General features: G+C 52.8%; 1 protein-coding gene across 6 annotated transcripts in view; it reads right to left on the bottom strand.

Moving 5' to 3' along the window:
- Positions 1–454, bottom strand: part of SYT7 (synaptotagmin 7) — a 164,637-nt gene extending 164,183 nt beyond the window's left edge. For 2 of the 6 annotated variants that reach the window (XM_075928450.1, XM_075928451.1), the window contains exon 1: positions 144–452. In XM_075928450.1, coding sequence (XP_075784565.1) covers positions 144–174 — 31 coding nt within the window. In that variant the 5' untranslated portion in view covers positions 175–452. Of the gene's footprint in view, positions 1–143 lie in introns of all 6 variants that reach the window. The other 4 variants (XM_075928449.1, XM_075928452.1, XM_075928453.1 and 1 more) reach the window with 4 other exon arrangements.
- Between the last annotated feature and the right edge of the window lie 10,066 nt (positions 455–10,520).

A 10,520-nucleotide genomic window follows, 5' to 3' on the forward strand; every position in this document is an offset into this window, starting at 1 on the left:
AGCCGGGGAGCCGAGCCGCGGGCAGCAGCAGGGGCCGGACGGGATCGCCCCGCGGTGCTCGGCGCTGCACAGCGCCCAGGGGCTCGGGCAAAGGCCCCAGGGAGGCGGCAGCCCTCGGGGCCGGGGGAGGGGCTGGCTCCTACCTTTGCCGGCAGCCTCCGGGTCTACGTACATGGTCCCTTCCCTGCAGCCGCGGGCTCCTCCCGGGCAAGGCGGTCCCCGGGCTGCGGGCTTTGTACGGTCCACGCGGGGAGCAGCGGGGAGGCAGCGCGCCTCAGCCGCAGGCGGCGGGGAGCCGAGCCCCGGAGCGGCCGGGAGCCGGCATGTGGCGGGAGCCTGGCTGGCGAGGGGCTCCGCGGAGTGACTCACGTCCACACTGGGGCATGCCAGGCTCCGGCGCGCTCCCCTCCCGCCGCGCGCGCCTGGGTGTGTGTGTGTGAACGCGGCCCGGCCCGCGCCTGCTCCCTGCTGGCGGCCCAGGGGATCGCAGCCGGAGCCAGCCCCGCCGGACCGCGGGCCCCAGGCGTGGCCCGGGCACCCGCCCTTCTCCCCGAGCTGGCAGAGCGCACAGCAATCCGGCCCTGCGCCTTCTCCGGCGGCCCCCGGAGCCTGGTGCCGTGGGGGGAGCGGGGCCACCCAGAGGGGTGGGGGCAGCCCAGTTAGCAATTAAAATAGTGGCAGGTTTCTAAGGGGGCAGGGCACCCCCTGAGCGCGACCTCGTGTCACCTGTTCCCAAAGCGCACCCCCGTGGGCATCGAAATCCAGTTCTGGGTCTTGCCCTGTGGAAGGGCACCCAGAGTCCACTCCAGGGACACACAAATCCAGTTCTAATTTTTTCCCCTGCTGGTAAATTCACGAAGGGCAACCGCTTATACTCTGGACACTAGTAAGGACTTTCCATATCGTCACAGGTAAAGCCAGGCCTGGAATTCTGTGCCCTGCGGGTAGGTGTTTGGGAGCCATCGGGAAGCGGGGGCAGAGGATCTCTGGATCATTTCCACTTCCCTGGAGCAGGTAAACACAATCCCCCTCCCCTGCTTTTCTTGTCTATTTCGCCTTTGTTAAATGCATCCCATGGGGAAGCAAACAGGTCAAATGAAAGGGACTGCTTTTGGCAAATGGGCTACGCCCTGTGTTGATAAATAGGCCCAGAGGAAGGTGTCAGGGAGAGGAGGACCTCTCCCTAAACAGATGCCAACCGGATACATCTCCTGAGACCCAAGAACCCCCCCGCCACATCCCTGTGTGTGTGTGTGTGTGTGTGAGCGCTGCAAGGGATCCCTCGTCCCTAGGAAGTGATCTGATCTTTCTTCCCCACTGGGGAAATGATCCTGGCACACCCCTTACCCATGTCCCTCCCAGGGGAGTCAAGAGAGTCAGGGCAGGAACAGTGAACAAAGGTAGAGAAGTTGCCCACTTTGGTCAGTCAATATTAACTCCCTCCCTCATATAAATACACCCTCCAGCCTATTGTAGAAGCCTGCGCTCTACTGACCTCTCTTGACTTTTACATACGCTATAGCCAGCTCTCCTGCCCAGCTCTCCAGACTGCCGATGGCTGCCAAAGGTCTCAGTAGCCTTTGACTGACATTTCACTGCCAAATCAAGAGGAGGGTTGGGGAGCTCGCTGCAGCTCTGTGCCAGCCCTGGCGTTTGTACGACTCACCTTTGCCTTTTTGGAAGGTATCAGAGATGGCACCAAGTGCCATAAAAAGGCACCTTCTCAGCTGAAGGTGCCTTAACAGGGCCCACATGCACATACCAACTTTCACAACCCCAGCTGTGCACCCTCCTGTCCCGGCTGCTCCGTGTGGTGTTCCATCCCTCTAGTGTTGACCAGGACCCAGGTTGATGAGACTACAGTATTCCAGCCTTCACTTGAGCTGGGTCTCTTAGCCCAAGTAGTGGCCCCTGTAAGCCGTGCGCTTGAGCAGCCACCCAGGAGAGATTCAAATGCCACCCAGTTGTGTTTCTATTGGTGCTGCACCTCTGGACATGGCTGGGTGCGCATAACAAAATGTATCCCGCTCATGGGTGGGAAAAGTTAGAGGGAACATCGGTGGAGGTTCATGCTTTTAAAACCAGAAGTGCTAGGTGCAGGCTCCCCCCTCCCCCACTCAAACACACCTGGAGACTCAAACATGTCCAAGCAGAGGGCACACACACATGTCAAATGCATGGTGTATATTCCTTGCAGGACCCAAAATGGTCTCAGTTCCTTTGCTTCTCAAGCAAGAGAAGATGACGCCCTCTGGGAGGTTACTAGCTGATATTTGGAGGAGTGCTCTCTGACCTCCAGAGAAGGAGGTGAAACATTTTGAGTAGCAGGCACAGAAAGGGCGGTCTCCTATGGACATGGCTCCTGCTGTGTAGAGGAAACTATTCCATTTCCTTATTGCCTCGTTTCCTTATTTGCGCTGTTCACCAGGCTTGGAATAAAGCGCCAAGGCCTGGTCTACACTACAGCAGAAGGTTGAATTAAGATGCACAACTCCAGCTACACTAATGACGTAGGTGGAATCAACATATCTTAAATCGCGTTTCCGCGCCGTCCACACAGCAGGAGGTTGACAGGAACAAAGGCTCCCATCAGCTTCCCTTACTCTTTGTGAGGAGCAGGAGTACTGGTGCTGACGGGAGCAACCTCTGAGTTCGATTTAGCAGGTCTTCATTAGACCTGCTAAACCGAACCCCGGAAGATCGACCGCAGCTGTGTCGATCTTCCGTATAGTGAAGATGTAGCCCAAGAGATTTATCTTTCTGAAGAGATTTGATTTCATGCTGGCTTTTAATTCAGGGTGTACTGTTCTGTCCACCCCAGTATAGGGGTATCAGTACAGATCCCCTTGGGTGGACAACTGCAGCTATATACCCCCTCAGGTGGACAGAGCCTGATATCAATGTAGGTTATTTTGTGCAACAAAAACTGTGTTAAGACCAAGCCCTCTTTCTCCTTTGTGGCAAAAGGGTCATAGGCTGTTCTGTATACCTCTGTACACCTCCACATCTCCATGCGCATACCAACTCCGAAAACAAGTTAAACACTGGGCTGGCCACTTAGCAGATAGCCCACTTTCCAACAATAAACATTTCCAGCAAGTGCACTCAGTGAAGTTTGTTTTCCCATTGATCGTACCCACTGTCCTGGGGCTATGAAAGACCAGTTTGGTTTAAATGGGGGAAGCAAATGTGTCTCTTGCCCTTCCTCTGAGAGCTCCCACGCCCCGGCATGTGGGGTGGATTGAAAACAGAGTGGGGGAACCTTTCTGTGAGAGCCTCTAATTAAATTCTTGGCAGCAAATCACTGCTGCACTCCGCTTTCTAAACCCGCTTCCCACATGCTCTTCAGCAGGCTAGAAAATGCCACTCCCCCCATGCACAGAAGCTCCCGGCAGCTCCATAACCCTGCACTCCCACATAATAGGCTCTCCACTGCTTTGCACCCTGCACAGGCATTTTCACGGATGCAAAGTGGGTGTAAAACGCTGTTGACTCAGAACAGTTTCATGCCCTCACTATGCCCAGGTCACAACATTGCTGCAAGGTGGAGATTCGGGTCCACAGGTGCGGTCAGCGCTGCACATGCATGGGAAAGAGACAGCCCTCATCCTGAAAACCTTGCAGGGGAAAAAGAGAAACAGGCAAAAAGAGTTCTCTGCCCTGCTTTTAAGCACCAAATGAAAGTGGCCAGATTTTCTAGAGAGCTCAGCAGCTTGGGTGCTGGGCGCTGATGAATCTCTGCCCATGCAGGAGCTGCTGCATGCTGAACACTTAAGGTATGTCTACATTGCACGGCTATTTCCGGATACTGGAGGTATCCTGAAATAGCTACCCCACATCTACACAAGCCACCTGTTATTTTGAATATTTTTTGAAATTTCACCATCCCGGTAAGCCTCGTTGCATGAGGGATAAGGGATGGCTCCAAATAGTGCATTATTTCGAAATTTGGCGCCAGGTTCACATGCCAAATTTCAAAATAAGCGATTTTGAAATAGATTCAAAATAAGATACTCAATTTGCACAGTGCAAATTGCATCTCTTATTTTGATTTTAGAGTGGTGTGTAGATGCACCCTTAGGATAATTTGGCCCATGGTGTGGGGCCTAAAGAATTGGGTTCTGATGGAACACCAGCCTCAGGTGAGTTGCCCAGGGTTACACAAAGAGTCTGTGTCAGAGGTAGGGTTGGAACGCTGATCACCAGAGTCCCATCAAGCACCTTAACCATCATTCTTCCCCCCCTCACTTGTGCAATCCCTCTCAACCCAGAGCCGCTCCTGTGCTCCAGCTACCGATATACCACTCCCTTGTGCCTCCACTTTATAGCTCTCTGGTTCCTCCCCCCCTTACTCCCTCTTCCCTCCACAATCCCTAGTCATCTACCTTGCTCTCTCCACCACGTTCCCTGGGCCAGCTCTGAAACCTGGCAGACACATCACACTCAAACCCCATGCAGGCGTCACTCACCCAAAACTTTATTTCTCAGTCAACTGCTTCTGAAGGTAGCAAAGCCACCTTCTTACCTGGGGCTATGCGCAGGCCACGTTTAAGGTCCTAAATCCAAACAACTTACTAGTGATCAGAGGCAGAGGGGGCAGCAGTTTTTAATGGCAGAAGACATGCACAGATGACTGAAGTACTGTAGCTACCCTCGTGCCCATCAACTGGCCTCAAACCCCTTCCTACTTATGCGAGTATAACGCACACACCTACAGGATGTGGTTCCACTGTCCCATGGAATGGCACCTAGACCAGCGGTTCCCAACCCCCAGGCCGTGAACCGCTGGCTGCCGGGCCGTGGTGGCTCTGGGGGCCAGGGCTGGGATACACCACCCAGCACCTCCCCTCCCACCGCAGCTGTTGGGAGAGGTGTATCCTGCCCCACCTCCCAGCCAGGCAGGGGCAGGGTCTCCTCCCAGCCTCAGAAAAGCAGTTTGCTGGGCGGTGGGAGGGTCGCATGGAGCACAGCACAGCAGCCTTGGAGCTGCCACAACCTGGGCAGCAGCGCTCAGCTGGCAGCTGGGAGGCAGCACAGTGCTGGGAAGGGCTCTAAGAGGCAGAAGGCACTGGGGCATCCAGGGTGGGGAGCTGGCCCTGGGGACTCTGGGGACGGCTAATGTTCAGGACTGGGGGGATTGGGTGCAGGGGACTGTTGGGTCAGTGGCTGGCACTGGGGTGTAGTGGAGGAGTCGGGCCTCTAGGGGTTAGGGCTGAAGCTGGGGGCCAGGGATTTTTATAGCACAGACCGGAAAACCCATTCACAGACTTTTGGCAGACGGGTAACATTTTATTTGCATATTTGAATATTCATTATTTGTGGAGGTGCAGGGTCTAGCCAGGAGGTAAGGTGCAGGAGTGGGCTGGGAATGGGGGTCTGGGCATGAGGGAGGGGTGCTAACCAGGCTCCATGTCGCCCACCACTCCCAGGCACTGCTCCCATTGGTCATGATTCCGGCCAATGGGAGCAGCAGGGAAAACCTCCAAGTGAGCAGTTTCCGGTGCTGCTGTTCCCCCAGCTGGGGGAGGGAAGGGACAGTAAGCAATGCTGCTTCCTTCCCCTTCGAGCTGGAGTCCGCCCACGAGGCTCGCCCCTGGGCGGCGGGTAAAAGAGGCAGGGGACGGCATTGCCTTCCCAAACTGGGAGGCATGGCCCCACCCATACTCCACTCCTAGCTTCAGCTGTGTTCTGCCCACACTCCCCATGCTCCAGGGCCGGGAGGCTCCTATGAGGGGCTGGAGGCTTGCCCCTGCAATGGGGGGGTAGGCTTAGCTCCCATGAGGGGGGGTGTCGGACAGAAGGGCTGGGGACTTGCCATTCCCAGCTCTACGTTCATCCACCACCCATGGGCCCTCCTCCTTCTCCCTCGCAGTGGGAAGCCAGCACTGGCGCTTCAACCTATGGCGGGGGAGGGCTGTGGGGCTGGAACGTCAGTGCAGGCTCTCCGCTGTGCAAGGCGGGGGAACCACCAGTAAGATGGTCACGGACCACAGTTTGAGAACCACTGATCTACCACAATGGGGCTGCTTGGTTCTGTTGTCCAATATCTAATGTAAGCAGGATCGGAAGGAAAGCTTCCATTACAGCTCACTGGAATGGGAGAGAAACCCTGAGTGTCTCTATGTAAATACAGTTTGCTCCCGCTTTGCTAGATGTGTTAGATAGTCAGCAGATGGAGTGGTATTTTGCTCAATGTAATCAACTTAATTTGTGACCCAACACCAGCTATGTTTGTAGTAAATGCAAGGATAGCTGAAATATGGTTACCAATGTTTGTGATTCTGTGGGAATACAGAAAAGTAGGACTGTGCTAAATTGTGCCACCCTAAAAGGCTCACAGTGAATAGAAAGAATCTTGCAAATCCAGGGACTCGACTTTCAGAGCTCTGGGAAGGGAAGGTTATTCTGGTCTGTAGGCAATATGCTATGACTTCCCCTGCCTGGACTAGTTTGACCTTTTTCTCCCCCCTACACCGGCACTGTTCAAAGCACAGAGCTAAATAGGCATCATTAGATGCCTCTCTTCTTATGTTAATTGTGTTGGAGTTGTGTGGTTTTTCTACCCTGCTTGTTAAGAGTTGAAATCACTGGGAGCTGAAATCATTTGAGACTGATGAGCGAAAGTCACAGCCCAGGAGTGAATGGCAGCAGATAGCGACTTAGAGCCAACAGGTCATTGGCGGAGAGGTGAATGGACAGCAGGGCGGCAGCAGTGAGCAGGCGGATGGCGAGTAACCAATGGTGAGTGACCAGCAGTGTGAGTAAGATGTCTCTTTACCTCCCCTGCACTCAGGATGGGAGGTGAACTCTGCGGATGCACCTCTGAACTCTGGGTCTCCCCTGTGAGCAACTGTGAGTGGGGTGCAGAGAAGGGTTGGGCATGCAAAGGGGACATTGACATTGCTGGTCTTAAGGACCCGAGAGGAAAAGGACATGTCCCAACCTACTTGGAGTGGGACTTTTACTCATGGTATATTATTTACGATCCCTGTTTGTGGTGTTCACCCAAACTAATGCCAAGTTACTTCCCTCCCTTTTTATTAAAAGTTTATTTTCTATGCTGGGACTCTGTGCTTGCAGGTGGGGAAGCATTGCCTCTCAAAGGTGCCCAGAGGTGTTGTGTAAATTTCTCAGGTTACTAGGTGGGCACTGGAGCCAGTTCTGTATTGGATGGATGGAGAAGAACCCCTAGATATTGAACCTAGCTCTGGCTGCTGCTGGCTCTACCTGGCAGAAGAGTTACACTAATCCAGAGGTGGGCAATCATTTTGGCAGATGGACCACTTCACAAATGTTGGTTGTGGTTGTGGGCTGGCTCTACCTCCGGAAGGGGTGGTTCCCTGTAGGTGCCCCACTCCCTGGCGGGGGGAGGAGACTTTGCACAGTTTCCTGCTCCAGGCCAATTGGGGCCCGAGGGTGGGAGAGCTTGCAAAGTCTCTCACTCCTGCCCTGCCAGGGGCACACAACACCTAGAGGGAACCGCCAGCCATTTTGAACAGCTGTGTCCCCTGGCAGGGGAGGAGACTTCCATCCCCAGGTCAATCCCTCTAGAGGAGGGAGCCGCCAGCCACTCTAAAGAGTGAATGACTTTGCGCACTCCTCCCCCCCCCAAATCTCAATTGACCTGCGGGCGGGGAGGTGGCAGGGAAGCTGCAGACTGGATCAGATGGCTTGGTGGGCTGGCTGCAGCCCATGGGCCGTATCTTGCCTGCACTAATCAGACCAAAACACACATCTGCTTTTCTAATCTCCCCCCAAAGGGCCTGCCCTATCTTCCCTCTATCTGTCCAAACAGAACATCCTCACCCCCAACTTCCTGTGACTGGTTGCACAGCAATAGTCTAATCATCTCTCATCGCAGCAGCTCAGCTTTTCTTTGTTGTGCCTTTAATGAATCTAGTCAAAAAAGTCTGCTGTGAAAACTCAATATGTGATTTCCAGACACCCAGAAATGGACCACATCAAAATGAATTTCTTCCAGGAGGCAGCTATCTGCTGCCCTTCAATAAAAGTCTTCTTCCCTGCCAAACTGCTATTTACCATCCCCAGCCATTTTGGCTCTAGTACTCTTCAAAAAATAGTCATTGAACTTTTGCACAAGTGGGGGAAAAGTGAATTTCTTTCATTCACCTTACGCTCAAAAGGGGTGGAATCTGTTTTGTTTTGTTCAAGCCTAGGATAAAAATTACTCTTTGGGGTCAAAGAAACTCCATCCAAAAAATGAATAATTCAGCGCATAAGTGACTAAAATAGGGGGTTAGAATGAAAACTGTTCTGCAACTTTAATCAAAGCAAGTTGTAACCAGGCATTTGCTAGGATGGACTAATTAAAATAGTAACAAACTCAGGATAACACTGTGACTCCTAGGCTGCTTCATTTCAGTTAAGACTGCTTGAGAATCTGATTTCCTTCCCTTTCAAACATCCATGATAACATCAAGGATTTCAAAGCTAGAATGGACGGAATGCATTACACAGGTCATAGCATTTCATGTGGTACAGGTTGGACCTCTCTGGTCCCTCAGGATCTGACAGGTCCCAAATGAGGGAATTTTCCGGACCACGGGAGGTCTCTTGCTACCAGCGCCCCAGCCCACCTCCCCTCCCTGCTGCCAGCCCTGGCCCTGCTATCGGTGCTGCTGCGTCCCTGGCCCTGCTACTGGGGCTGTGTCCCCAGCTCCAGCTCCAGCTCCGCTACTGGGGTTGCCGCATCCTCAGCCCCGCTACCAGGGTTGCTGCGGCTCTACCTGTGCTACTGGGGCTCCAGTTCCACATCCCATCCCTGCCGGACTCCGAGCCACCAGCCCTCTTGCCACTGGCGCTCCCAGCCAGGACTCTCTGGTCCAGCAATATCCATGGTCTGGCAGGACCACGGATCTTGTCAGACCAGAGAGCCCCAGTTTTAGGAGGTCCAGTCTGTATCAAAATCAATAACTTGTGGTTCAACTACCCTTGAACAGCGTAACTACAAAGCTGCCATGATTGCTTTCTAGTCTCTACTGGTTTATCACAAGACTCCCCCGCCCCCCCAAAGTTAGGAGGAAGCTGAGGCAAAATATTGGGTCTTTATTACACAATGCCTGACTGGCTAAAGGACAAGACCTTCACAGTTTCCAAGTCATTCAGACTCACCTAAGACAGTCACTAAAGGGTAAATATATGAACTACCACAATAAACACCCCCTGACTTCTGAAAAGTAGATTCTAACTCTTACGCTGTATTCCTAAACGTTTGTACAGTGATTTTGAGATGCAAAGTGCTACATGAGTGATAAGTCCTATTCATTATAGTTATTACGTACACTTTTAGGGGGAGGTAAAGTGCCATAGGGAAAAGAGAACCAAAACTGCAAATACAAGGAGCATTGCTGCTGGCTAGTGCAGGGGACTGGAGGAGTCGCAGCCTGACTGTGAAGTTCTCTTCACCTCCCCGCCTGTAAACCAGCGATAATTCTTTGCTGTCTGTGAAGTATTTTGACATCCTCCAAGAGTAGGCGCTGCAGGGGTGCACAGAATTATTGAGCGTGGTGTTATTACTATTGACTTGGGTTATACCAGTACCTAGGCAGCTATGCTAGGCCCCTGCTTTTAAACAAGGCAATATCCCTTCAGGGGTCCGGTTCCTCCTTCAGGGTAGGCCACATGGCCTCAACACCTCCAAGACTGAGCTTTTGGGCTTCAGCCCACCAGGCAGCCTTTCCGCAGGAGAGTAGGGCAGGGGTAAGGCAATTATTTTTTGTCAAGATCCAAATGACTTGGTCAAGGTGTAGTCAAGGTCCAGACTCCAGGGAAAATAATTTTTTTTAAAAATAACAGTATTGATGATAAGTAAATAAAAAGGTTTTGGGGGCCCATTTGAAAGCATCTGGTGGCCAGATCTGGCCCATAGTCTGCCCATTGTCTACCCCCAGAGTAGGGTGTATTAGTTAACTGGGATCCGGCATCAGGAAATCCTTGAGTGAGCACACAGGAGCAAAGGGTAAGACAGAGCTACGCTGATGTTCTGTCACTCTGTTAGGGTTACCAGATGGTTTCAAAAAAAATACCGGACAAAAATTTGTCAAGCAAAAAAAAAGAAAAAAGCGCCATGGGAGGGGGGGGGATTCAGGAGGTCGGGCCGAAATGCGGTCGCAACCCCTTTTATTGCTGCATGTTCCAGGAGGACTTCCTTCAGGTGCCGAGCTGGGCCCGGGAAAAGCAGACAAACTTCCCTAATTAGGCATTTATATATACGGTATTTTCTCAATTTGTTTACCAGACACAGAGTCCAAATACCGGACGGACCGATCAATACCAGACACCTGGCAACCCTACACGCTGTGTCAGGCCAGATGGGAGCAGCTGTGTCTCCATCAAGGCCAGCACTTATCCTAATCCCCGTCACCTCCGACTGTACTGTCTCTTTTCTGCAGGCCCACATGGAGTTCCTGTGTTGTGCCGGCCTGAATTTCCCATTGTTAGTTGTTCAGTCCTTGGGGTTCTCGTTGTCTTTTTGGATCCTCCACTCATTTTCAGCCAAT

Source organism: Pelodiscus sinensis, chromosome 4 (assembly GCF_049634645.1).
Source record: "Pelodiscus sinensis isolate JC-2024 chromosome 4, ASM4963464v1, whole genome shotgun sequence".
NCBI classification, from domain to species: domain Eukaryota; kingdom Metazoa; phylum Chordata; order Testudines; family Trionychidae; genus Pelodiscus; species Pelodiscus sinensis.